This window comes from Cucurbita pepo, chromosome LG08 (genome assembly GCF_002806865.2).
Source record: "Cucurbita pepo subsp. pepo cultivar mu-cu-16 chromosome LG08, ASM280686v2, whole genome shotgun sequence".
Classification (NCBI taxonomy): domain Eukaryota; kingdom Viridiplantae; phylum Streptophyta; class Magnoliopsida; order Cucurbitales; family Cucurbitaceae; genus Cucurbita; species Cucurbita pepo.
The window spans coordinates 1,891,443-1,918,294 of NC_036645.1; the positions used below are offsets into that span (position 1 = coordinate 1,891,443).

General features: G+C 36.5%; 6 protein-coding genes and 1 non-coding gene across 8 annotated transcripts; 2 read left to right on the plus strand and 5 right to left on the minus strand.

Moving 5' to 3' along the window:
* Positions 1–222: 222 nt before the first annotated feature.
* LOC111800936 (calmodulin-like protein 8) lies at positions 223–2,087 on the minus strand. The gene is made up of 4 exons (XM_023684863.1): positions 2,000–2,087; positions 1,784–1,941; positions 1,607–1,687; positions 223–472 (listed from the first exon to the last, which is right to left on the minus strand). The coding sequence occupies exons 1-4, from the start codon at positions 2,073–2,075 to the stop codon at positions 335–337; spliced, it is 453 nt and encodes a 150-aa protein (XP_023540631.1). The 5' UTR covers positions 2,076–2,087; the 3' UTR covers positions 223–334.
* Positions 2,088–3,872: 1,785 nt separating this feature from the next.
* LOC111800057 (pistil-specific extensin-like protein) lies at positions 3,873–4,412 on the minus strand. The gene has a single exon (XM_023683636.1). The coding sequence runs from the start codon at positions 4,410–4,412 to the stop codon at positions 3,873–3,875; it is 540 nt and encodes a 179-aa protein (XP_023539404.1).
* Positions 4,413–5,099: 687 nt separating this feature from the next.
* LOC111801240 lies at positions 5,100–5,312 on the minus strand. The gene has a single exon (XR_002816115.1). It is a non-coding gene; the product is annotated as a small nucleolar RNA U3 (small nucleolar RNA).
* A 604-nt stretch (positions 5,313–5,916) lies between these two features.
* Positions 5,917–8,119, minus strand: LOC111799682 (ADP-ribosylation factor-like protein 5). 2 transcript variants are annotated; one of them, XM_023683118.1, is made up of 3 exons: positions 7,839–8,119; positions 7,442–7,658; positions 5,917–6,410 (listed from the first exon to the last, which is right to left on the minus strand). In XM_023683118.1, the coding sequence occupies exons 1-3, from the start codon at positions 8,066–8,068 to the stop codon at positions 6,051–6,053; spliced, it is 807 nt and encodes a 268-aa protein (XP_023538886.1). In that variant the 5' UTR covers positions 8,069–8,119; the 3' UTR covers positions 5,917–6,050. The 2 variants fall into 2 exon arrangements, with proteins under 2 accessions (XP_023538886.1, XP_023538887.1); XM_023683119.1 differs by having other exon boundaries at positions 7,844–7,951.
* A 7,171-nt stretch (positions 8,120–15,290) lies between these two features.
* On the plus strand, positions 15,291–17,409 carry LOC111800384. The gene is made up of 3 exons (XM_023684049.1): positions 15,291–16,396; positions 16,525–16,717; positions 16,804–17,409. The coding sequence occupies exons 1-3, from the start codon at positions 15,977–15,979 to the stop codon at positions 17,391–17,393; spliced, it is 1,203 nt and encodes a 400-aa protein (XP_023539817.1). The 5' UTR covers positions 15,291–15,976; the 3' UTR covers positions 17,394–17,409.
* Positions 17,410–19,941: 2,532 nt separating this feature from the next.
* LOC111800953 (armadillo repeat-containing protein LFR-like) lies at positions 19,942–22,596 on the plus strand. The gene is made up of 8 exons (XM_023684890.1): positions 19,942–20,202; positions 20,365–20,534; positions 20,739–20,863; positions 20,946–21,196; positions 21,347–21,452; positions 21,532–21,670; positions 21,760–21,887; positions 22,009–22,596. Exons 1-8 carry the CDS (start codon positions 20,025–20,027, stop codon positions 22,262–22,264), a joined length of 1,353 nt encoding a protein of 450 aa, XP_023540658.1. The 5' UTR covers positions 19,942–20,024; the 3' UTR covers positions 22,265–22,596.
* A 1,196-nt stretch (positions 22,597–23,792) lies between these two features.
* LOC111801014 (3-ketoacyl-CoA synthase 20-like) lies at positions 23,793–25,575 on the minus strand. Its single transcript, XM_023684968.1, has one exon. The coding sequence runs from the start codon at positions 25,512–25,514 to the stop codon at positions 24,012–24,014; it is 1,503 nt and encodes a 500-aa protein (XP_023540736.1). The 5' UTR covers positions 25,515–25,575; the 3' UTR covers positions 23,793–24,011.
* Between the last annotated feature and the right edge of the window lie 1,277 nt (positions 25,576–26,852).

Genomic DNA, 26,852 nt, shown 5'->3' on the forward strand with positions numbered 1-26,852 from the left:
ATGTCACATCAGCTTTTTTAGAAAACTTCTTTTGTTAACAAACTTTCATAGGAGGACAAAATTGATATATATATATATTATTTTTTTTATTTTTTAATTTGACGACCCAATTAAAAATTGAAAAAAAAAATTGTAGACCATATTTTATATTTAGACTTTTATTATTATATCTACCAAAAATAAATTTCATGAACTTAGGGATCAAAACAAAAGGAAAATACCATAAATTAATAACTATTTAAAAAGAAAAAAACAGGAAATAAATTAAATTGTATGAAAATAAATGAATTGGAGTAAGGTTTTTGGTCCGTTGATGAAAGGCTAGTTTTAATCATCATCCAACGGTCATCATCATCTTGACGAATTCATCGAAATTGACTTGACCATCACCGTCCAGATCGGCTTCTTCGATCATCTGCTTCACTTCTTCATCTGTTAGCTTCTCCCCGAGATTGATCATCACGTGCCTCAGCTGCACATCATTAAATTAAACAAATTTCAGCCGTTAGATTTTCCACTGAAAATCTTTAAACTATATGAAATTTTAATTATAATTTTTTTAAAATGAGTGTTTGGGAGGAGAGAAAATAAGAAAGAAAATGTGGGAAACTTGTGAAGGGTGTTAGATGAAGAAAGTCCACATCTGCTAATTTAGGAGTTTATAAACAAATAATACTTCCTCCATTAGTATGAGGATTTTTGGGAAAGTCTAAAACAAAGCCACGAGAGCCCATGCTCAAAGTGGACAATATCATACCATTGTGGAGAGTCGTGTTCGTCTATCATGATATCAAAGTTAGGCCCTAAACTTTCTCGCACCAATCTGGAAAAAAAAAAAGGAGTCGAGCCTCTTCGAAGGCAGTAAAAAATACCAATCTGGAAAGATAAAGGAGTCAAGCCTCTTCGAAGGCAGTAAAAAATGACTATGACTAAGACTCCTTGCCTCTTCGAAGGCAGTAAAAAGTGACTAAGACTCCAAAGGAGTCGAGCCTTGCGCACTTTGTTCAAGGGGAGGTGTTAGATGATGAAAGTCTCATGTCGCAAGGAAACGGAGTCAAGCCTCTTCGAAGGTAGTAAAAAACACCAATCTGGAAAGATAAAGGAGTCAAGCCTCTTCGAAGGCAGTAAAAAATGACTATGACTAAGACTCCTTGCCTCTTCGAAGGCAGTAAAAAGTGACTAAGACTCCAAAGGAGTCGAGCCTTGCGCACTTTGTTCAAGGGGAGGTGTTAGATGATGAAAGTCTCATGTCGCAAGGAAACGGAGTCAAGCCTCTTCGAAGGTAGTAAAAAACACCAATCTGGAAAGGAAAAGGAGTCAAGCCTCTTCGAAGGCAGTAAAAAATGACTATGACTAAGACTCCTTGCCTCTTCGAAGGCAGTAAAAAATGACTAAGACTCCAAAGGAGTCGAGCCTTGCACACTTTGTTCGAGAGGAGGTGTTAGATGATGAAAGTCTCATGTCGCCTAATTTAGGGAATGATCATAGGTTTATAAACAAAGAATGCTCTCTCCAATGGTACGAGGTCTAGAGCTCAGCTCATGCTCAAAGTGGACAATATCATACTATTGTGGAGAGTGGTATCAAAAGGGAGAAGAAAATTGACCTCAGTAGCTGAGATGAAACCATTTTGATCTTTATCGAACACTTTGAAAGCCTCTTTAAGTTCTTCTTCTGCATCAGTTTCCTGTTCAAAAACAGAATCAAGATTCAAACATTTTGACTTCGAAATTGTCGGAACGACATGTCGTGAATTCGTTAGTTTGGTCGTGTGGTCTCAAACCTTGATTTTCTTGGCCATCAAATTGAGAAACTCAGAGAATTCGATAGTTCCATTACAATCGGTGTCCACCTCCTTGATCATATCCAGCAGCTCCTCCTCCGTCGGATTCTGATCCAACGACCGGATCACCGTCGCCAGTTCCTCAATCGTAATGCAACCTAAGAAACAACGTTAATTTCGGAAAAGGAAATCGGAGGAGAAAGAAAGGGCACTCACCATCGCCGTCTTTGTCGAAGAGACAAAATGCTTCCTTAAACTCCACGATCTGTTCTTCACTCAGTACTTCCGCCATGTTTTTTTTCTTTCTTCGAACAGAGGATTTTCTCGGGAAACAAACANAAAAAAAAAAAAAAAAAAAAAAAAAAAAAAAAAAAAAACAGGGGTGAGTTGGGAATGGCGGAATCTGAAGTGTATTTAATTTTAAAAAGAACTTAAAAGCTAATATTAATGAGTCAAACTTAGGTTATTTTGTAGAGAAGAATTTCCCTTCCAAAGTCTCCCACCAACTTGACATAATGGACAAACTTTAGCAACTTGTACTCTGTTTGACCTAATAAAAGTCTTGCTCCAAATCCATGCCCAATTCTCCCCCGTCTCCAATTTTTTCATATAAAAAATATATAAATATCGTTCAACGATGAAAATCCCAGAACAAAACCACGAGAGTAGAAGCCCGAAGCAAAAACATGAGAGCTTATGCTCAAAGTGGACAATATCATATCATTGTGGAGAGTCGTGTTCGTATATATTCAACCATATCATAAATTAAATTGAACGAGGCTTTCTCATCTCGAGGAGAGGAATTAACACGTGTACACGTGGGAGAGGTTCAAAAAGGAAGACGTGGAAATGGGGAATTGGCTTTCAATTCAAAACCCTAAAATCAAGCTTTGGTTGGGACATAATTATTATTATTATTATTTCTTTTTGGTCTTTGCGTGTTAAAACTTTACGACGACAATTACATTATATATATATATATATACCTGAAGAAGGAGAAGATGCCGTGTAATTTCATATAAATAAATAACATTTATATTTTATTTACATTAGTATTATCAGATATTTTATTATAATGTTTAATATTTTAAATAAGTAGTCGTGCAATTAAAAACAATAATCTTAAGATTATCCTCAAATAAATGCTTTTAATAAAAATTTATAATTTTATAATTATCATACATTATAACCTATTTTGAACCATAAAAAATAATCAAATTATAATGGAGTTGAAATTTAATTTTAAATATGCTAATCCGAGGATTATAAATAATCCATGGTCGAAAGTGCCCCTCCACATTAACCAACCATAATCAACTAATTAATGAATAGTTTAATAAATAAGTAATACATTCATTTAATTAACTTTTATTTGTAGAAATGAATTACATATATATTTAAATGAATTGCTATTAATTTATTTTAATTGAATTATTTTTGGTAATCAATTAAGTATATTAAAAATAAAATAAATTAATTAATTAAAATGGTAAATCAAAACCTCCGACCCTTTTCCCCCTCAAACCGACCCACAAACCAGTTAGACGAACAGGATTCTTCCCCCATGGACTTCCCCAAAAGGCCCCAATGGTGTGGGATCAACGATACCCTTGAACAAAGTATGCCTCCCTTTAATCGAGGAGGAAGTCCTCAATGGCGTGGGATCAACGATCCCCTTGAACAAAATATGCCTCCCTTTAATCGAGGCTCGACCCCTTTAGAATCCTAGTCATTTTTTACTGCCTTCGAGGAGGCTTGATCAATGGTGTTAGATCAACGATTGCCTCCCTTTAATCGAGGCTCGACTCCTTTGGAATCCTAGTCATTTTTTACTGCGTTCGAAGAGGCTCGACTCCTTTTTCTTTTGAATCCTTTGTTCGACATTTGAGGATTTACCAATCTATTGTACGACTAAGTTTATGGCATAACTTTGATACCTGTTAGACGAACTCGACTCTTCACGGTCGCATGATACAACCAACCAACCAACCAGTGATTTCAGGTATAAAAAAAAAAAAAACATTTGAGGACTTAAACTTGTAATTTAAGAACTGACGGATTACAACTTGAAGAATCATAACCATCCACATCAAAACATAGCTACCGGAGGAATATCAGGGGAAGACGGTGACGTCAATATCTCCGGACCGGGAGGCCTCGGTGGCGGAAACTCCGGTGGCGGCGGCGGTAATATGTCCGGTTCTGGCACCGGCGACCCAGGCCTTGGCGGCTCTATATCTGGAGGCTTATGGGGTGGTATGGGTACGTCGATGCCTGGAGGGGATGGAACCGGCGGAACTGGTAAGTCGGGTCCGGGAGGCAAGGGAGACGGTAATCCAGGAAAATCCGGCCCGGGAGTTATTGGCGGAAGCTCTGGCGGAGTGATCGGGTCAATCGCTGGAGAAATCGAAATTTGAGGAACTTCGAGGGGGACAGAAGGCTCCGGAATGGGGCTCTTTTGGGGAAACTCCGGCGAGTCCCCGACAAGCAGAAAACGCGAGAGAGGCGCAGAGTTTTTAAACGGGAGGAATTCGCCATGGGAAAGGAACGAAGAAGGAGAAGACGAAGAATAATAAATGGGAAGCGTTTTCCTCATGAGAGTGAAAGAGAAGGGTGAGGTGCAGGACATTTTCACGGCAATGAAGATCTCTTGTGGAACGGTTCGGGCTTTGGTAACAGAGGAGGAGGAAGAGGGAATGAGTGAGTAGGTGACACGTGTGGTGACACTTGGCAGGTTGTGCTTACACGTGTGAAGCTCTAAAATGCGGGAACCCTTGCCTTGCCGTTTATACTCACACGTGTCGCCATCTATGAGCAAAATCAATTTTTATGATATCCTTCATTCTGCAGTTTCAGCGACAGCACAGCACCCTCCATTGGGTTGAAGTAAAAGCAGAAGCGGAAGGTTTCAACAGCCTCCATTGAGAGCAAGTTAGAGTGTTCTAAACATCGGTCGAATCGACCTTCAGCCTAGATCCCCTTGCCTTTCCTTTCAATTTTACCATTAAAAGAAACCAATTGCAGGTCTGTGAGGCATTTCAACAAACAGGTAAGCGGCATGAACTGGACATTGTCCACTTTTCTCATTACTCTGCATCTTGGTTAACAGTAAAGATAGACATGATTTGATATAGTAATTGAAACTGAAATCGATCCCAAATCTCTCTCATCAGAGTTCAAACAACGCAGAAGAAGAAGAGAGCGGACATACCCAAATTGAATCCACTGCCAAACCAACAAATCTTTAGATTTCAGGCATAATGTTCAACACAGATTCAAAAAGGAAACGAGAGCTCAAAGAAAAAAAAGTTTGGTTAATCTGTCAGACCGCCTTGCGACCATCCAAGCTAGGGCGAAGCCTTGCTGAGAACGATCATCTACAGCCGCAGATCCAATGGATCGTTGGACTGTTAATCACGCTCTAGCCGCAGGGCAGTGGTTCATCCACCAGATTATGGTTCTTGTCTCCTTAGAACTCAAGGACACAGTTGTACAACCTATAGAACAGATCCTGTTCAAGTAAGGTCGTGACCTAATGCCTTCATATTTAGGTTTAAATATTATTATAGTTATCCCACATTTTCCGATGTGGGATATCTACATCCATCAAATCAGCTAATTTACCTTGGAAAAACAAGGGTACCGTAACAATCTTCTTTTTACTTGTTCACTCTATAATAAATTTAATTGTTATTGCGAGGAAAATAAAATTTATTAAATCAAACTCTAAAAAATTTTAAAATTATGATGTTTTCTAAACTATATAATTCCAACATTGGTCTTTTAAGTTAGAATTTTATTTTCATTAAAACGAACGAATTTTAAGAAAATTTTGTGTTGCTTTCTTAAAATAACAATAAAATTAGAAAAAATGAATTTAAACCAAAGATTTGGAAGGAGAAAGAGACACAAATATTGACAAGAACTGAGTTGAAAATATTGAAAAACATACGTTGCTGATGGAAATGAAGCGGCTCGAGCAAGAGGCTAGATTTCTAGAGGTGGCTCTTGTTCTTTCTCTGTTCTGTTCTAGACTTATTCATTTCCCATTTGCTCATTCAGATTCATTTTGGCTTGGTTTTTGCCATAACTCACCGCCCGATAAGCGGGATCGATGGTTCGAGAGCCCGAACGATTCAAATTCTTTTATATTGATCTATTTTTTGTTAACTTAGTACACAACTTTCTGAAATCAAAATGGAATTGAAAGGGGGTATAACCACAAGATTACATGTAAGAATGAATCCCACAAGCAGCGACTACCTTGTCAACTCGGCGTTTTACCGGTAACTTGCTGAGCAATCCACCCAAGACCATCGTATAGACCATCTCCGGTGAGGGCAGAGCAGGCTTGGATGTGCCAGTCGTGATTCTTGATGCTGTGAAGCGAAAGAGCATCGGTGATTTCGACCGGAGTCATGGCATCCTTAAGATCCTGTTTGTTTGCAAAAACCAGCACCACAGATTGCTGAAGATCATCGTGACCGAGTAGTCTGAAGAGCTCGTCCTTCATAATGCTGATTCTTGCTCTATCTGTGCTGTCTATCACCGCAATCACAGCATGAGTTCCACGGTAATATGTTGCCCATGATGTCCTAAGCCTCTCTTGACCACCGAGATCCCATACCTACAGAAAACAAAGCCAAAACAACACAGGTTTTAGCTGTTCAGCTTCGCCTTACAAAATGAAGAACAGAGATGGGTTTTGTGCAAAGTTTTCAATATAACTGGATTGTATATGCTTTTCCAACAATTACTCTGCTTTCAATTTCCTTGTTAGGCGAATAAACAAGCCAAATATAGAGGAAACCATACTCAAATCACAAAGCAAATCAGCCCAACATTTTGTAATATTTTGAGAAGTTACCAGTTAAATGCTATAAAGACACTGACTCACAAAATCAAGTGACAACTCTACACCAACAGGCCGGAACATCCAAAGATCTCAAAGATCCCAGTGCAAAACCCCACAAGCCAACACTGGACGAATAGAAAACTAGAACGGAATCGATCGAGGAAAAGAACCCCTGTCGATTGAAGATAATGAACAACAGAGTAGAAGTCAGGTAAGGAATCACAAATCTCCACAATGGTATGAGCATAACCTCTCATGGCTTTGCTTTCGGCTTTTCCAAAAAACCTTAGACCAATGGAGATGTATTACTTACTTATAAACCTATGATCCTTCCCCCAAAATTAGCCAATGTGGGACTCACTCCCAACAATCCTCAACAATCCTCCTCTCGAACAAAGTATAACATAGGGTCTTTGAAGAACTTCCTCTTCATTGAACCTCGACTCCTTCTCTAGAGTTCTCGAACAAAGTACACCCTTTATTCGACACTTGAATCACTTTTGACTACTACTTCGAGGCTCACAACTTCTTTGTTCGACATTTGAGGATTCTATTGACAAGACTAAGTCAAGGGCATGATTTGGTATGATATTGTCCATTCTAAACATAAGCTCTCATAGCTTTGCTTTGAGCTTCCCAAAAAAGGCCTCATACAGATGAAGATGTATTCCTAACTTATAAATCCATCCTCCTTCCTTAAATTAGTCAATTTGGAATTCACTCACAACAATCCTCAACTAGCGATCATAGAGGATAAAACAAATAGACGGCAAAATAGGAGTAAATTGATAGATCGACTGTACCTCGAATCGGATATTCTTGTACACGAGCTCTTCAACATTGCTTCCAACCGTAGGATGTGTAGTAACAACCTCTCCCAAGTGCAATTTGTAAAGAGTCGTCGTCTTTCCGGCATTATCCAACCCAACGACCACGATTTTGTATTCTTTTGCCGGAAATAACATGAACCAGAATCTCGAAATGAAAGCCCCCATCGTATCCCAAAATCGCCTAAATGCCCTAAAAGTGAAGAAAACATAAATTCCTCATCAACAGCAACATGGAATTTCATAGCTAAACAGAAGAATAATCACCTAGAAAAGAAAACCTACTAAATCCAATCGGACGAACGACAAATCACAGATCCAGATCCGAATTGTTTCAAATAACGTAAAGCGCTAAAAATGAATAGACACTTACCGAACCTGAATTAATCGAAGCGGGAAATCGGATATCGAAGCGCGAAGTACAATAGCTTTACAAAAGAACCGATCAAGAAGCAGAAGAGAAAACCCTAATCGCGATTCAGAGATGAAATTTCCAAGTTTTGGGGGCAGCGATAATATTTGGTCGGCAAGTTGAAGGGAGCTTCGGCGAAGGTGATGGACAGCAAAGATCATTTGATCCATCGTGGCGGCTGACGTGTACATCCCACCATTACCAACTCTTTGCACTAATAATCACATAACAATATTTTAATGTTTTCCTTCCCAAAAGTAAAATAAATAATTTTTTATTTTTGATTTTTCAATTATATCCTGTGTGGTTGGGCTGTTATTTGATGGGCTCAATCTTACATATTGGGCCTAGATGTGGATGTGGCCTAGCCCAATAAAGGAGGGCCCGATTCGTTTGTTCCGGCCCAGTTGTAGCTAATTACTTGGATGAAATATAGGCCGAATTTATATGAATAATCATATATAAATAATAATAATAATAATAATAAAAAATAAAAACTAAATTAATAAAAATGCTTCTATATTTTTTATTATTATTATAAGTAAAAATTATTCTCACAGACCAATACAAGTTCTTCTAATATGCTTTATCATCACTCATAGAGAACTTCCTTTGTGCATTTTTTAGTCATCGTATACTCAATATCGCTCTTATTCGAATATAGTCTCGGTTCATTCATGTACCTCTCCTTTACTCGGGTCTTAACATATGAACTCTCTATTTCTTTATGGCTTTTCAACCTTTTCTTTACGATTTTGATTTACGAGATTCTTCGAATCTAATGTCGTATCTATTTTAGTTTTCTTTCTTTATTCTTTCTCATTCCTTCCATTCCAAGAAACTCGAAATCATAACCCCTTTTTCCCCTTCACAAGTTATGTTGTAATACCTTTGAAGAACCTTCAACGTGAATACGAATGTGAATACAAAATGGTACTTATCAAGTTTTGATGGTGAATTAGGGATGCAAGTTGTGGGATGTTGAAATATAAAAGGTGTTTGGGTGTGACATTTGAGCCCCACATTTCATGTTATACACTTAAGCAAACTTCATGGGTTGTTTTCCTTCCATTCCCACTTCATACTGACACTGACGCTCGAGTAAATTAGAGTTATATGAATGAACTCAATCATAGTCGAGTAATCCTATGTTGGGTGTGTTAGACGAACACAACTCTCCACAATTGTATGATATTGTTCACTTTGAGCATAAGCTCTCATGATTTTGCTTTAGGCTTCCTCAAAAGGCGTCATGATCATTCCCTAAATTAGCCGATGTGGAACTTTCATCATCCAACAGGGTGATCTCATATGAACAGTAACAAAGTCATGTCACATATGAATAACCGTTGTAACGTTTAGCACNGAATAGCTTTACAAAAGAACCGATCAAGAAGCAGAAGAGAAAACCCTAATCGCGATTCAGAGATGAAATTTCCAAGTTTTGGGGGCAGCGATAATATTTGGTCGGCAAGTTAAGGGAGCTTCGGCGAAGGTGATGGACAGCAAAGATCATTTGATCCATCGTGGCGGCTGACGTGTACATCCCACCATTACCAACTCTTTGCACTAATAATCACATAACAATATTTTAATGTTTTCCTTCCCAAAAGTAAAATAAATAATTTTTTATTTTTGATTTTTCAATTATATCCTGTGTGGTTGGGCTGTTATTTGATGGGCTCAATCTTACATATTGGGCCTAGATGTGGATGTGGCCTAGCCCAATAAAGGAGGGCCCGATTCGTTTGTTCCGGCCCAGTTGTAGCTAATTACTTGGATGAAATATAGGCCGAATTTATATGAATAATCATATATAAATAATAATAATAATAATAATAAAAAATAAAAACTAAATTAATAAAAATGCTTCTATATTTTTTATTATTATTATAAGTAAAAATTATTCTCACAGACCAATACAAGTTCTTCTAATATGCTTTATCATCACTCATAGAGAACTTCCTTTGTGCATTTTTTAGTCATCGTATACTCAATATCGCTCTTATTCGAATATAGTCTCGGTTCATTTATGTACCTCTCCTTTACTCGGGTCTTAACATATGAACTCTCTATTTCTTTATAGCTTTTCAACCTTTTCTTTACCATTTTGATTTACGAGATTCTTCGAATCTAATGTCGTTTCTATTTTAGTTTTCTTCTTTATTCTTTCTCATTCCTTCCACTCCAAGAAACTCGAAATCATAACCCCTTTTTCCCCTTCACAAGTTATGTTGTAATACCTTTGAAGAACCTTCAACGTGAATACGAATGTGAAAACAAAATCGTACTTGTTTTTTTCGCTTTTCAGTTATTTAATTCTCGTTTAATAATTATTTTATTTAAATTTGATTGGATAATCCTAATTAACAAATTAGATAGTGATCACATCCATTTCATATGCAATGGACCCAAGTTTTGATGGTGAATTAGGGATGCAAGTTGTGGGATGTTGAAATATAAAAGGTGTTTGGGTGTGACATTTTGAGCCCCGNTTCATACTGACACTGACGCTCGAGTAAATTAGAGTTATATGAATGAACTCAATCATAGTCGAGTAATCCTATGTTGGGTGTGTTAGACGAACACGACTCTCCACAATTGTATGATATTGTTCACTTTGAGCATAAGCTCTCATAGCTTTGCTTTAGGCTTCCTCAAAAGGCCTCATACCAATGAAAAGTGNCATTCCCTAAATTAGCCGATGTGGAACTTTCATCATCCAACAGGGTGATCTCATATGAACAGTAACAAAGTCATGTCACATATGAATAACCGTTGTAACGTTTAGCACAAAAAAATCTACTCCTACACGAAATTTGAGCCATTTAAATTAACGGGACCCGCTTTTAAATCCTCGTGGGGGCCGAGTGGCCCGTTTGCGTATATCGAAAACGGGGCAAGGGCTTATAAAAGAGAGGCTATTTTGTCATTGGTAGGAACAAAGCCAAACCCATCATTTCATTTCAATTTTATATTTTTCATACACATTAAATAGATTTCCTCATCAAACAACTTTATGTCTTCATCATTCATCATTCATCATCATCTTTTTCTTTTTAATTAATTAATTTTTTTAAAATATATATATATATATATATATAGTGGATGATGTAAGCTTGTTGCATTTGACAAAGACAACACAATCCCAATTAATTAATTTAATGACTGTTATTACCATAAAACCCTAATTAAATCCAAATCATACAAATAATTAGCAACAAGAATAGAATATAATAGGTGATGATTAAAGAATATTATCTTTTTAATCCCATCATAGATGTGCTTATAGAATATGGTCATTTTATCATAATCTTTATTAACCCAAACCATATCTTAAATATATAATTAATCCATTAAATCATTTTCATTTAATCTTTTTGGTTATAGTGGGTCCACCCCCATGTGGGTTTGGCTTCTTCCTTTTTCTTCCACTTTTTCCTCCCTATACTCATCCATTTCCCTTTAATTCTTATTTTATTATTTCTTACCTACGAAAAGCTTTCCATGTGGGATCTCACAATCCACCCCTCTTCGAAATCCAACGTCATCATTGACACTGTTCTCTCTATGATCTCACTGTTGGATGATGTAAGTCCCACGTCGACTAATTTAGGGAATGATCGTGGGTTTATAAACAAAGAATACTCTGTCTATTGGTATGAGACATTTCGGGAAAGCCCAAAACAAAGTCATGAGAGCTTATGCTCAAAAGTAGACGCGCACGTATGTATGTAAAGGGGGAAGTAGGGCAAGAGGTTGAGAAAATTCATGGGACATTGATAGATGGGATTAAACAATTGGCACATTAATTTGGTTTTGGTGGTTGCTTGGGAAAATGACATTGTTTACTATATTTGGTGGTAGCTTCTTGAGTGGCTTGTGGGATCCTCCGAAAACGTCATCGTTTTGAACTTTCATGTCATTTTCAATGGTTTTTTTTTTAATTTTATTTTGGATTGGGTTGGAATTTTTGGTACTCTTTTTAAATTAAAAAAAAAATTAATGGGAAAATCAAAATAAAGACCCTTTTAATTATTATTTACTTATATATTAGGAATAATAAATATAAAATTATACTCCAGTCGACGAAAACTAATTAGTTATTAATTATTTTATAAGTCGAGTTAAGTGATTAAAATTAGCTTAAAAAGTAAAAAAATTCATAAAATAAAACATATGATTAGTTGAGTAGAAAATAACATTATTATTATTATTATTAGTTTGCATACATAAATAATATAATTATTGAGGGTGTCTCCACATGGATTTGACCCCTCATCTACCATGAAATATAGACGACATTTGGTAGGCCCATTGGGCCCATTGGGCCCAATAATTAAATCACTAAAACAATGGAAAATGACACTCATCTACTTTAATCTTATTCCCTCTAATTCTTCTTTCCATTTGGGAAATTTCCACTCGCATGGGTCCATAAACCAATTGTCANTTTTTTTATACTTGTAATTGACCTATTACCCTTTCATTTTCATTATTTTGTACATTTCCCCACAACATACCATATTTATTTTATAATCTATTCGATTACTTTTTCGTCTATAGAATAAACATACACCAAATAAACGACAACATTTCACTTCACGATTGTGTTTCCTAGGTTTTACCGCTACCTACTGAAATTAGCTGTGTAATAATTACTTAGACGAATTAATTAGTTAATTAAAATTAATCACTTATATATTACGAATAAGTTAAAATTAATATGGGTTATGAAAAGGAGCTCGAGGAAATTAAATGTGTTACGCTAGACTTTTGAACTTGGACCAGTCGAAAAAAAAAAGGTGGGTTTTTTTATGTGGTCCTTTAGTTGGGTAAATATATAGAGAATAAGGTTAATTTAAAGTACAAAAGATTATAAAAGAAAATAGGGGTATGATATAAAAAAGGTAGTGCCTTTAATATCCTAAAATAATTCTAATTCTTACCCACTATAGGAAAATAGATGGAGGAAAATACCCAGTTTTTATTTTTTTAAAATTTTTTTTTTTAATTTTTTTTTTTAATTTTTAGGGTTTAAAAGTCATAAAAAAAAAAAGGTAAATAGATTGTGAAATTGAAGGCATCTCAAAGTGTCCAAAAGCTAATGACAAACCCATGTTCCCAAAAGCTTTAAAAAGAGAGAATGATGAGATTCAGAAAAGAGTGAGAATTCAATAATTTCATTAGACATCATCAAAAGAAGTTCACTAAAGTGGCATCAATGCCTTTGTCCCCATTACCACCCACAATTCACCAATTTCCTCGCACAGATCATTCAAAATTCGCCCATAATATATGTATATATATCTTAATCAGTTGATAAATCATTCAAAATTGGTCAATAATATACGTATATACCTTAATCAGTTGAAATAAAATCCAACACGTCGAACTTTGAAAAATACAAATTTATGAAAAAAGTTGGAATTTTTTTAAAATTTGGGTAATTTTTAATATGTTTTTATCATTATTATATTAAATTTGGGGGGAAAATAAAAATGTTGAATTAGAAGTTGATTTTTATGGAACCAAACAATGAGGCTAACCGGACCATGAACAGACCCATGTGTTGGCAGACCGGATAAGTCGGACCCTGGCCATGAGGAATGTTGACTGTCTATATGTAATGACCGTGACCTGCCTGCGGTTCTTTATTACGTTATCCGTTCCTTTAATAATTCATCGCATAATCCATACCAAAACTATAGCCTTCGTAGATTACGTAAATGTCTAACTTTTAAGTCGATTGTACGCGTTTTATTGAATTATATTCATATTGTCTATTTTTTTTCATGTATTATTGATCAAAATGTTAATGTTCCGAACACAACATGTATTCTGTTACACGAGAGTTCGTACACGAGTTGTGTTGGAAAATCTTTTGGACCAACTCGAAATTCAAGTTGACCCAGAATAGAGTTTAGAACTCATCCCGATATTTTATTTTTAAGTTGGATTTGGTTATGTTGTCGGGTTTTTTTTTTATAATTATTTTAAAAATATTATAGTTATCTACGTTACATGTTATATTAATAACTCAAATATCGTAAAACTCAAATATCGAACTATGACATCCGAGTAACGGTGAAGTACGTGAATGAACTAAGATTACATCTTAATTAGAGCAATTTTAAAGATTGGGGGACTAATAAATGCTTACCAGAATTAAGAGTTGCTACTTATACCAATAATGTGAACTTTTATTTTAGTGAATCAATCATAAGAAATCTGTGCGAGAGAACACTTTCTAGAAATTTTCATAAGATGCATGTGAGTGGAGACAACACAGGCTGGAATGATTAGTGTGTAGTTTGTTGAGATGTCACTCTTAAGAAGTGAAGAGTATGTAACACGTGACCATGTCATAAGGGAAATGTCGGGAAAAAAGTACGGATTGGATTCGCCCGATGTTGAGATTGTCTCGGTCTTCAATTAGCTACCATAAAAGCTTCCTTAGCTTTTGTGGTGCTTCACAGCAGTCATATTGAAATATAGGCTCGTGAGATCTCCCACGCTAACTCTTGCTCGAGCACTATAACTACAACAAAAAATAATATATATATATATTTAAACCATTTCTCCCCGGACAATAATATTAAATCCACCATTCTTATTGTTAAGGTATTATTTATTCAAAGAAAATAATTAAACATTTATTTCAAAAGGTTGACGAGGTAGGCCAACCGAAATTATTTTCACCCGATTTTTAAAATATTATGACTTTGCAACCGAATATTAAAAAAAATATATTCATGGTAAAACAAAACATTTTCAACTGCAATTATGGTAAAATAAAATAATTATTTAAATTTATATAAAAAATACAAATTAATCTGTCCAAAGTATTTTTTTATTAATTACGAAACAGAAGACGGTACAAGAATTAATTTTTAATTAAATAAATAATTAAGATCTCTATAAAAAGTTGCTTTTTCAACGTCTTCCTATGAAATAAAAAATAAAAAATAATTTTTATTTTTATTTATTTTATTCGCATATCCATAAAAGAAAAAATATATATAAATAAATAAATAAAAACATTTTTGAGGTAAATTGTGATTTGCCACGATCGCTTTCGATGGTTTTCGATATCCACGGAAAACGAGGGGTATCTACCCGATATTCTATACTAGTGGAGGGGTGTTTTTGGAATTTCACATGGTTTTCACCTCGGCTAAATTAATTATTTTAAAAAGGGGTAAAAAAAACTACCCACCGTTTCAACCACGCGACACGTCGCACTATCTGGCCCATCTACATGGACCAAAACTACGTGCAATAATTGTCACGCGAGCAAACTGCCAATTCAGGATAATTACTGCCATGTAGGACTCCACGTGGCAAATATCATGTCCACTCAGCAACCCATCTTCTTCTATTTCCTTATAAATTCCCCGGCCCGGTTTTCTCCTACTCCATTACACTCGCCCCTTTCTGGACAACCACTGAACAAAACCACTCTCTCAATTCTCATCTTCTCCGGCGACCTCCCCGGCGGAAGATGTATTTTCCGATTTCCCTCCCTTTCAGATCCAGACTTGCTGTTTCCTTCTCCGATCATCGTCGTCATGTTTTCCACGAAAAGTCTCTGAGATAAAACCCCCTTTCTTTCTCTTATTTCCCTTCTTTCCCTATTCTGTATACTTGCTTCTTGCTCCAGCATTTTTCCGCAGGTATCGTCTCTTCCGATCTGTGTATATATTTTTGCGGTGGTTTTTCCTTTGTCTTTTCGATCGCTGCACGGATAATCTGAGTATCGAGTCACTTAATTGGATTAGTGGTGGAAAGGCAACATTGATTCTGGAGCTGTCTTGTACTTCGTTTTTTAGTTTGAAGTTTTGGAGTTGGGAGATTGTGAATGTACATGCAACTTTCTGGAGTTTATTTCTCTGATTTTTTCCTATTGTGAGTCCGTGAATTTCAATGTCAGTCATTGTTAGTCATCAGTCTCTGTAAATCGAGCTGCACAGTGCAGAGTTTCAGGAGGCGTAGGTAGAAATTTTCGTCCGGAGCAAATCTGTACTGTTCTATTTTTGTCTTTTGTGTTCTGGAAATCTCTTGAAGGAGACGAGATTTTTCTCTGTTTCTTCTCGGTCATGCCTTTCCCGATGAAGATCCAACCGATCGATATCGATGTTCGGACGGTGAGAGAGCAGGTTCGGACCGACACAGCCAAGCCTCTGTTCAAATCGCGACTCAGGCGACTTTTCGATCGGCCATTTCCGAGCGTTCTGAGAAGTTCTACGGTAGAGAAACCGATTGTAGGGGAACCGGCTCAGTTTAGCAGAGGAACTGAGTTCGAGCCAAGCTCGGTTTGCTTAGATAAAATGGTGCAAAATTTTATAGAGGAGAGCAACGAGAAGCAGCCGGTGGCCGTGAAGTATGGCCGCAATCGCTGCAATTGCTTCAACGGCAACAGCAACGACAGTTCCGACGACGAATTCGATGTATTTGGGGGTTTCGGTGAATCGATCACCTCCGGATCATCCGGTGGCGATGCATGTGATATACTCAAGGTAAACGCCTCACATTCATAAATTCCTCACTCGAAAACCTGGATTTTCCTACCTCTTTTAACTGTAACTCCAAATTTTGAGATTCGAGCTTTTCGCAAGTGTATTTGACAAACAACTATTTGTTACAGAGTTTAATTCCTTGCGCGAGCGTTACGGAGAGAAACCTTTTGGCAGACGCTTCGAAAATTGTTGAGAAGCACAACAAAGTTCATAAAAGGAAAGACGATTTACGAAGAATCGTAACTGATGGCCTCTCATCTCTCGGTTACAATTCCTCCATCTGCAAATCCAAATGGGAGAAATCCCCCTCTTTCCCAGCTGGTACACACACACTTTCTATGAACCCTAATTCCGTTACATTAATCCCAAATTTTCATTTCTTAAATTCGTTTTCGATTCTGTTTTAGGTGAATACGAATACATGGATGTGATTGTGGACGGAGAACGATTACTTATAGACATCGATTTCAAGTCCGAATTCGAGATCGCCCGTTCGACTGGAACATACAAGGCGATTCTCCAGACACTGCCGTACGTCTTCGTCGGAAAATCGGATCGTCTCGGACAAATTGTATCCATTGTATCGGAAGCGGCCAGGCAGAGCTTGAAGAAGAAAGGAATGCACTTCCCGCCGTGGAGGAAGGCAGAGTACATGCTCGCGAAATGGCTCTCTTCTCCGATTAGAACCGCCGATTTAGTCACCAACTCTCCTCCAGAGGCCGAACCCGAAGTAATCTTACCTCAAATCCACAACGACCCGCTTGTAACCGACACCGATTGCGGTGAATTCGAGTTAATATTCGGCGAGGAATCCGCTCCGAGCGAATCCTTCACCGCCGATCCCATATCGCCGTCGTCGACGTCAATCTCCAGCGATAAAAAACCGCCGGCGGGAACTGCTTCCCCGTGGCAACCCCCTGCAGTCAAGCCAAAGAGCATAGATAAAGGAGCTAAGATAGTCACCGGATTAGCTTCCCTTCTCAAAGAGAAATCTTGAGAAAAAAAAAAAAAAAGTTTTGGATTTTTTCTTTTTTTTTTCTTTAATTTTTTTTAACCTTCAGGTTTAATATATATAAAATATATATGAACATAAAAAAATATATATATATGATATATATTCCGTTGAATACTTTCATAATACTTCAGATTTCCCCTATCATTTCCAATCCTTTTATATTAAAATAATTAAAAGGAAATAATATATATATTTATTTAATTATTATTAAAATAAAGAAATAGGTATGGTGAGATAAACGGAGGGGGGTTTCTGCAAATTTTGAGAAGAATTTTCACATCTTTCAAGGGCATAAAGAAAATTTTAGAGGGGGAGTTTCGTAATAAAGAGAAAGAGTGGGGGGTTAAAGAGAATTAAAGGAGTCTCGAAGGGCGTGACGGTAAATGAACTCATCAGAACGGCGTGATATTCTGTTTCCGTTTGTCCTCGTGTTTAAGCTCTAGTTCATCTACTTAGCCGTTTTTGACCGTTTTGCCCTTTTTCCGCCACTTGTAATTTGAATTAAAAATTCAAAATCATTGAAAAATATTTAATTTATTTAAGTGCAGAAGAAGATGGGGGAGAAAAGGCATGAAGGCAAATAATTAAAAATAAAAATAAAATAAAGGAGAAAAAGGAGAGGGGAAGGGTAATAATGTCATATAATTATATGTTATACTTTTGATGGGAGTGGGTAGGGTCGGTTACTGGAGAGCTGAGAAGACAATAACTATTTAAAGAAAGTGTGGGGTTCTTTTCTTTTTTTCTTTTTTCTATTTTTCTATTTTCTTTTTTAATTTACTTCTTTATTAATAATAATATAATTATTATTGTAGGCCGTTGAAAGCAACCTGTCACCTACTTTTATTATTTATTTTATTTAATTTTTTAAAACAATTTGGAGGTTGCTTGGGAAGGTGTAAACTTGATTTTCAACTATTGTTCTGAGCCACACGATTTGAGGGAAGAAAAAGATAAGATGCAGGTGTCCTTATAGTAATTACCATGGACTCTCACCTTTTTTTTTTCGTTTGTGGATTATTTATTCCTTGGAATATGCTTCTGGNATTCAACTCGGATATTTCTTTCAATTCAACTAATCGAGTTGGGTTTCTTTGTGAAAGGTTTTTGATGACCCGTTTTTTTTATTTATTTATTTATTTTATTTTGATGGACATAATCCCAATATTTAAAAATATTCCAAAATTTGATGATCCCAAAAAATTCATTGTTCCAACCAAATTGCATGTATTAATTTAAAGTACAAATTAGGTTGGGTTGGGTTTTTGCCTTTTTTTTTCTTTATTTTAAAAAAAGAATTAAATAATTAGTTGTAATTAATTTTAGGCATATATGCCTAACCTTTCAATCTAATTCTTTATTATTTTAAATTAATAATTTTATTAACAGAAAATTGATGAGTATTTAATTAATTTATTAAAATTATTATCCATTTATTGAAAATAAATAATAAAAATAATACAATAATAGAGATGGGCCCTTAAAGTTATCGGCCTTATCCGTTGATGATTGGACATGTCGGCCCAAACGAAGTCTACATTCAAAGTTGTTTATCCCTTTGAGTTTCCGCTTTTCAATTCTCCAACACATCTTGGTCCCCATGTGGTCCCCCCTTCTTATCCTTCTCCACCTTCACTTTTTCCCTTTTATTTACAATTGTTTTTTTTTTTTAATTTTATAAAATGTTAAGATGAAAATCTTGTTGAGGATTATTGGGAGTGAGTCCCACATTGGTTAATTTAGTGGAAGATCATGCGTTTATAAGTGATGAATACCATCTCCATTGGAATGAGGCCTTTTGGGGAAGCTCAAACCAAAGCCACGATAACTTATCATTGTGGACAATAGTTTGATATTTGAGTTTTACGATATTTTAGTTATTAATATAACATATACCGTGAATAACTATAACATTTTTAAAATAATTGAATTAAAAATGTTTTAGTTCAAACTTCACTCTTAATTTTTATTGCTTTTATTTATTTATTTAATGTGAATATAATATTTGAAAAACTGTACTTTCTTTTCCACCTAGGATATTAGGACATTAACTAAGACTACTTGTCTGGTTACATGATTAAAATATACATTATTTTTCAAATAAAGTAACGTAACAATGACGTGTATTTTAAAATATTATTCCTTTTAGGTCAAATAAATATTATTTTAGCTAATATTTTTTAGAAAACAATATTTTAAAAATTACTATATTATCCCTTTTCAATTCAATTCAATATTATTGACTTATTTGAATAACTAGGACAAAACTATTAAAAAAAATAGTATTTATAAATTTAAAAGTCAAAAAGTAAAATAAAAAATTAAAAAAGGTTCAAACTTAAAATTCAGTCAAAAAGTAAAATTGCAGTTGGGCCTGATTTGGGCTTTCAAAGCCATTATTTTGAGAATTGGGCTTATGATTTGGGCCTATGTAGCTGTCGTGATCCATATATTTTCAGGCCCATTAAAATTCATGTCGCTTTCCTTGGTGGTTGAATAATTGAATTTATTCTGCATCGTTGTGCCCTAATTTAGACTTCAAGCTTTCTGATTGTTACACGATTGGGTCGCCATTGCTAAATCACTTGAAGTTCAGGGAGAAGAAGCCAGGCCATGCAGAAGAGAGAGCATAATAAGTTGGGTGGTAATGTTGGCGGCGTCTCGTCGGCGCCTCCGGCTAAGCGAGGTCGTCCATTCGGCAGCGTAAACAGCAACGCCGCCGCTGCAGTCGAGATCTTCGCTCCATCGGCACTGCTTGGCCCTTCTTTCCATGTTCATACTTCCTTCGCGGGTCTGTTAATCGAAACTCTTTTCACTTCGTCTCTTAATTTGCGGGACTCTTTACTGGAAAATCAGCTGAAAGTTCAGTTTTCGAGTTCTTATTTTATGTTGAGACGTTTATTTGATTGAGTTCCTTTTTTTTATTTATCTCTAAAATTCGTCACAAGAGCAGATCAAAACAATAAAAAGATAGTGTTGGCGCTACAGAGTGGCTTGAAGAGTGAATTGACATGGGCACTGAATACTCTAACTCTTCTCTCCTTCAAAGAGAAGGACGATATGCGCAGAGATTCTACTCCTCTAGCGAAAATTCCCGGCTTGCTTGATGCTCTTCTTCAAGTTGTATGTATTACATTGCCTCTCAGTCATTTTCTCGCGTTTTCTTTTGCTATGAATAAATATGATATTTTGGTTCTCTCGGGAAGATTTTATTGTCCTACCGTGTTCCATTTTGCTCATGAAATTGAATTTTGAAATTGGCAAGACTGATTTAAATCGTTCAAGTAAATCCCGGGATTAATGATATCATGATGTTACATCAAACAGATAGATGATTGGCGTGATATAGCACTTCCGAAGGATCTTGTAAAGAAGGCAAGGATCAGAACGTTAGGTGTAAATTCTTCTGTAACGGGATTTGGGAATGAATATGAGGCATTGGGCTCAAATGGGTATGCATCAAATGTCATTTTGTTATGTTTGCTCAGTTTACTGAATATTAGTTCTAAGTATGGTGTAAATTATGCCTGACAGCCTGAGACCTGGTTCTTCAGCTTCAGAGGTAACGGTTCACACTTCCAAATCATCTCCTCGACATTGGTGGCTTGATGAAGATGGTCTATTTAGTCTGGATGACGAAGGCCGAGCAGAAAGACAGCAATGTGCTGTTTCTGCTTCAAATATTATCCGAAACTTTTCTTTCATGCCAGAGAATGAATCTATTATGGCTCAACATCGACATACTCTTGAAACAGTGTTTCAGTGTATAGAAGATCATGTTACAGGTCAGAAGTTCGTGACCCTAATGAGCATTGCTTTTAGAGTTTCCTGTAGATATCTTATGTCATTAGTATTGAATGTTGCGTTTGAAATTTGAAGTGTCAAATTTGAGTATGTTTGTCTGAATTATGTCTGAAAGCTTTTATTGTTGACAGAGGATGATGAACTTGTTACAAATACACTAGAGACAATTGTGAATTTATCCCCACTCCTTGATCTTCGTATCTTTAGTTCATCAAAGCCGTCCTACATCAAAATAACGTGAGAATACTATTGATATTTTAGGCCGACTCGGGTTGATGATTAGTTCTAATAAGCTTGCTTTATACTTTTGTACCAGAGAAAAACGAGCAGTGGAAGGCATCATGGGAATGCTTGGATCTTCTGTCAAAGTCTGGCACTGTTCTGCTGCAGAATTACTCGGACGATTGATAATAAATCCCGACAACGAGCCTTTCCTTCTTCCCTTTATCCCCCAGGTTTGTTTCTTTAAAAACCCATGAACCTTCCGGTCTTCTGTCGTATTATGCCTGCTTTATCGTAACAACTTTTTGTTGAATCTTATTAGATACACAAGCGTTTAGTCGACCTTATGAGCATCCCAGCATTAGATGCACAAGCAGCAGCTGTTGGTGCACTGTATAACCTTGTTGAAGTTAATATGGACTGCAGATTAAAGCTGGCAAGCGAAAGATGGTAATTCTTTTCTTTTTCCTTTACCGCTCTTGCGAAAACAACCTCGAGTTCTTTCCTAAGCCACTTGACACGCAGTAGATACTGAAGTATATTGCCATCTTTTTCCTGTACTTCGAATTAGGGCGATCGATCGACTTCTTAAAGTAATCAAGATGCCTCATCCAGTTCCGGAAATATGCAGGAAAGCAGCAATGATATTGGAGAGTCTCGTATCTGAGCCACAGAACAAGGGTGTGCTCCTAGCATTTGAAAATGCATTTGCAGAAATACTCTTCTTAGATGGCAGATATTCAGATACATTCGCTAGGATATTGTATGAGCTAACTTCCAGACCAAACAATAAAGTTGCTGCTGCTCAAGGAGTATGGGGCATGTGATCAGAAGTATCCTACACCCAATTGTCATCTTCGGCTCGAGATCACTGGACTAGTAGCTGCTAGATTCGAGCCTAGGACGAGATCGCTGGACCAGTAGTTGCTACCTATTCAAGCAAAGGACTCGACCCATGTCGTTGCTGTAAAACGTAAATATCAGCAGTCTACTAACTTACATATATATCTAATTCAAGCTATTGTATCTTCCAACTCTGTATTTCTACTGCTCACTTATAATCTCTTGTAAGTTACTTCTATTGGATATTGTATCTTCCAACTCTGTATTTCTAGCAGGTTTTATTGGATATTGTTAAAATATTTAAATTACAATTTTAGTCCCAGGTCCATGAACGAGTCTATCCCTTTTAACTTTAAGAGATAATATTTTCATTGTTACTTGATATGATTAAATTGTTAAAATATTTAAAGTGCAGCTTCATTGTCGGGCAGAATCAACAAGAAGGCAAATATCAGGTAGATTATTCGATTATATTTCCTCGGATTGTCTTGTTGTGATAGGGATATGATTGGAATTCGTCTTTTCTTTGTTTGTATCACCGAGACACCCGAAGGGCTGGCCATATGTACCTCGCCTCGGGAGACCCAGCCCATTCAATTCAAAATCGGATGAGCACCTACAACCAAGGGGAATGGAATGTCGACCACAGCGTGAGATGATCTTCTAATACGAGGACGAGTTATTGGTCAAGTCATGAAACTTTTGCATTTTGATCAACATGGCTGTACTTAAACTGACCAAAGTAGTGACTACTTCAACCGAAAAAGGGCGACACTAAACTTTTGCATTTTGATCAACATGGCTGTACTTAAACTGACCAAAGTAGTGTTTTGCATTTTGATCAACATGGCTATACTTAAACTGACCAAAGTAGTGACTACTTCAACCGAAAAAAGGGCGACACTAAACTTTTGCTGGCTGTACTTAAACTGACCAAAGTAGTGACTACTTCAACCGAAAAAGGGCAACACTAAACTTTTGCATTTTGATCAACATGGCTGTACTTAAACTGACCAAAGTAGTGTTTTGCATTTTGATCAACATGGCTATACTTAAACTGACCAAAGTAGTGACTACTTCAACCGAAAAAAGGGCGACACTAAACTTTTGCTGGCTGTACTTAAACTGACCAAAGTAGTGACTACTTCAACCGAAAAAAGGGCGACCCACCAAAGTATACGTTAATTACATCTAAATCTATAAAGATTAAATTCTATTTTGTTTTAAAGGGATTAAATTTAAAGTTAAATCCTTAAATATATTATGAAAGTTAGTTGAAAATTGTCAAATGCACGTGAAAAGTGCCCAACCTAAATCATATTAAATTTTCGTATCATACTGAACAACGTACATACTTTTTATCTACATCTTTCCATTTTGGAACGAATACAGACTTTTTATCACTAGATTTAGATATTAGACATCAACTGCATAATTCAATTATTTATCATATAATTATTAAAATATAACAGACATAAATATTAAAACAACTATGGTTAAAAGAAATTAAAAGAAGTAAAATAATGGGTCCATTAATTGGGTAGTATAAATGAATATTACACCTTAAAAAAACAATAATTAATTAGCATCCAATATGAACAATATGCTGTGTGACACACAAAATAAACAAACAACTTAAAAGAAAACATTATTTAAAAAAAAATAAAAAAAGGACCCAAACAAATTTGGAGTTAAAACCCTAATGAATCTCAAAAGAATTCTTCTTCTTCTTCAAGCTCTATTAATGGCGGCTACTCTGGGAACCTCAACAGGGAACCCATCAATCTCATCCATCCATGGATTCTTCTCCTTCGCCGGATCGACGGTCCTCAACGCCCGCCATACTGCACTGTTACACTTGAAACCCGACCCGAACGCAATCTGCCATGTCCGATCCCCTTTCCGGATCCGCCCTTTCGCCTCACTGTAAGCCAATTCGTACCACAAAGAACTACTCGACGTGTTCCCGAATCTATTTAGAGTCATTCTCGACGGCTCCATGTGCCACTCGCTCAGATCCAGATTCTTCTCCAGTTCATCCAGCACCGCGCGGCCGCCGGAATGGATGCAGAAATGTTCGAACGCGAGCTTAAAATCAGGTATGTACGGCTTAATTCGTTTCATTTTGAGAATCTTTTTGGCGACGAGAGTCGCAAAGAAGAGAAGCTGCTCCGACATTGGGAGGACGAGTGGACCAAGAGTAGTGATGTTGGTCTTCAGGGCTTCGCCGGCAACCGCCATTAGGTCTTTGGAGAGGCGGACGCCGACACGGCCAGTGTCGTCTTCTTGTTGGAAGACGCAGTTATAGCATTTGTCATCGGAGCCTTTGTGGGTTCGGACGGTGTGGATGAGTTGGTACTTGGAGCGACGGCGGTCTGAAGGGCGGTTTGAGAGGAGGATGGCGGCGCCGCCCATACGGAAGAGGCAATTCGAAACGAGCATTGATCGGTCGTTTCCGAAGTACCAATTAAGCGTGATGTTCTCCATGCTAACCACTAAGGCGTATGAATTTGGGTGAACTTGCAAGAGCTGTTTAGCAAGATCAATGGAGATAAGCCCAGCACTACAACCCATCCCACCAAGATTATAGCTCAAAACATTGCCTCTAAGCTTATAATGATTCACAATCATAGCCGACAAGGACGGCGTGGGATTAAACAAGCTGCAATTAACCACCAAAATCCCAATGTCCTTAGCCTTAACACCTGTCTTCCCCAAAAGCTCATCAATGGCGCCAAACATGACAGCCTCCGCCTCTTTTCTAGCCTCCGCCATACACGGATTAGGCGGGACTCTCATCACCGCCTCCGGCAAGTAAGTCTTCTCTCCCAAACCAGACCTCTCAAGAATCTTCTTCTGAAAAGCCAAATTGTCCTCTGTAAAGCTGCCAGTCATCTCGGATTTGCCAAGAAACGCAGCTCTGTCACACATTCTAGCCTTCTCCGGCTTATAGCAGGAGAAATTCATGAGATAAATCTTTCTGGGTCGGGTCATTACGTAAAGGGTAGAGAAGAAAACGATGAGGGAAGAACAGAGTGTAACAGAGAGGAGGTTGAATTTCAATTGGTTCCAGAGGTGGAGGAAGTGGTGGAATTGGAAGGTGGAGAGATGGGCAGAGGCGGCGGCGAGGAGAGGGAGGAGGAGGAGGTACATGGCATTGGAGATGAGGTAGTGGTAGCCGAGTTTGACGTACTTGAGGCGGACGGAGGAGAGGAAGTTGGGGAGGTCGGCCATTGTTGAGGGAGGAGGAGGAAGAAACAGAGGAAGTGAAGGGAGTGTTGGGGGAAGAAGGGGAAGGGGAAAGGGGGATTTAAAAAGCAGGGGAAGGGAAGTGTGAAGGGAGAGGGAGGATGCAACTACCCCAACGAACTTTTAATTGTGAACCAGGCGGGGCATTCAATTTGCCAACCCGGAAAACACTGTCCAATAAAATAATAATTATTATTAATAAAATATTTTTATAAGTTTCAAAAATACTCTTGAACTTTACAAAATTTTATTAATTTTCTCAATTTTTAAAAAATCTTTCACGATTCGTACCCGTGTTTTAAAAATACCTATAAACGTTTAAGAGTATTAAGGTTACTTTTACGAAGAATTTTTTTTTTAAAAAAAAGATATTACTTAAAATTAAAAAAAATAATAATAAATAAAAGGTTAAGATTTTAAGGGTATTTTTAAAATAAAATATTAAAATATTTTATATTCTTATTAAAACTTTGAATTTTTTTTTTTAAATAAAGCATTTTTATTAATTTAGACTAATAATAATAATTATTAATAATAATGATGATGTGAAATGTAGGAGTAAACCGTAATTTTCAAATTATTTTGCGGAGATTAATTATAATTTATATTGAACCGATAATTTTGGGTGAGCTACTATGAAGTGCGTAATTTGTCGGATAATGTAGCTGACGTGGCGAGAAACTAATGGACAATACAGTTCCGTACGCCGGTAAACTACGCGTTGACCATGAGAATTGAGGTGTACAAGTGGGTTGCCAAACCCACGAGATTTAATTTGTTCATTTCTCAAGTAATTTCAATTTTCTATTTTATTTACTTTTTTTTTTTCTTCCACTAAATTTATTTTTCATTATAAAAATATTTTCTTTTATCCATTCAAACACGTCATCAAAATTTCAATCCATATTATAAAATATTGGAGAACATTCCAAAAATAAATATGAATTTAAAAATAAAATCAATAACAATCATTGAAGTAGCTTGAATTAAGCTTCTCGGTAGCTCAAGAGCTTTTTCATAGCCATTTTCGGAGCTAATTAATTCGACAGCTATAAGCATAAGTTCTTTGTCTATAAGCAACTCTACCACTTGTTTTAGTTAAGGACATTTACATTCTGAACGTCACCTATAAACTACTCTTTTTTTATTTCGTATTTAAATAGGTATAAATTTTAATACGACTACTTAATCGAGATCAATGTTACTATTAAAAAGTTACCCACTACAAGAATTTAAAAAAATTTCAACGTCACGAGGGGTTGAGACAAATAAATAATGTATCGACATCTCTACCAACGTGACATTATGGTGATTTATATCTAA

Excerpts from the sequence above, each read along its gene's own strand:
- LOC111800936 (XM_023684863.1), bottom strand. The coding sequence starts at position 2,075 with ATGGCGGAAGTACTGAGTGAAGAACAGATCGTGGAGTTTAAGGAAGCA. Across the intron at positions 1,942-1,999 it reads CTTCGACAAAGACGGCGATG|GTTGCATTACGATTGAGGAA; the intron begins GTGAGTGCCCTT and ends GTTGTTTCTTAG. Across the intron at positions 473-1,606 it reads GTTTCATCTCAGCTACTGAG|CTGAGGCACGTGATGATCAA; the intron begins GTCAATTTTCTT and ends AATGATGTGCAG.
- LOC111800057 (XM_023683636.1), bottom strand. The coding sequence starts at position 4,412 with ATGTCCTGCACCTCACCCTTCTCTTTCACTCTCATGAGGAAAACGCTT.
- LOC111799682 (XM_023683118.1), bottom strand. The coding sequence starts at position 8,068 with ATGTACACGTCAGCCGCCACGATGGATCAAATGATCTTTGCTGTCCAT. Across the intron at positions 7,659-7,838 it reads CTTCGATTAATTCAGGTTCG|GGCATTTAGGCGATTTTGGG; the intron begins GTAAGTGTCTAT and ends CTTCACTTTTAG. Across the intron at positions 6,411-7,441 it reads ACAAGAATATCCGATTCGAG|GTATGGGATCTCGGTGGTCA; the intron begins GTACAGTCGATC and ends TGTTTTCTGTAG.
- LOC111800384 (XM_023684049.1), top strand. The coding sequence starts at position 15,977 with ATGCCTTTCCCGATGAAGATCCAACCGATCGATATCGATGTTCGGACG. Across the intron at positions 16,397-16,524 it reads ATGCATGTGATATACTCAAG|AGTTTAATTCCTTGCGCGAG; the intron begins GTAAACGCCTCA and ends TATTTGTTACAG. Across the intron at positions 16,718-16,803 it reads ATCCCCCTCTTTCCCAGCTG|GTGAATACGAATACATGGAT; the intron begins GTACACACACAC and ends ATTCTGTTTTAG.
- LOC111800953 (XM_023684890.1), top strand. The coding sequence starts at position 20,025 with ATGCAGAAGAGAGAGCATAATAAGTTGGGTGGTAATGTTGGCGGCGTC. Across the intron at positions 20,203-20,364 it reads TGTTCATACTTCCTTCGCGG|ATCAAAACAATAAAAAGATA; the intron begins GTCTGTTAATCG and ends TCACAAGAGCAG. Across the intron at positions 21,197-21,346 it reads TATAGAAGATCATGTTACAG|AGGATGATGAACTTGTTACA; the intron begins GTCAGAAGTTCG and ends TATTGTTGACAG.
- LOC111801014 (XM_023684968.1), bottom strand. The coding sequence starts at position 25,514 with ATGGCCGACCTCCCCAACTTCCTCTCCTCCGTCCGCCTCAAGTACGTC.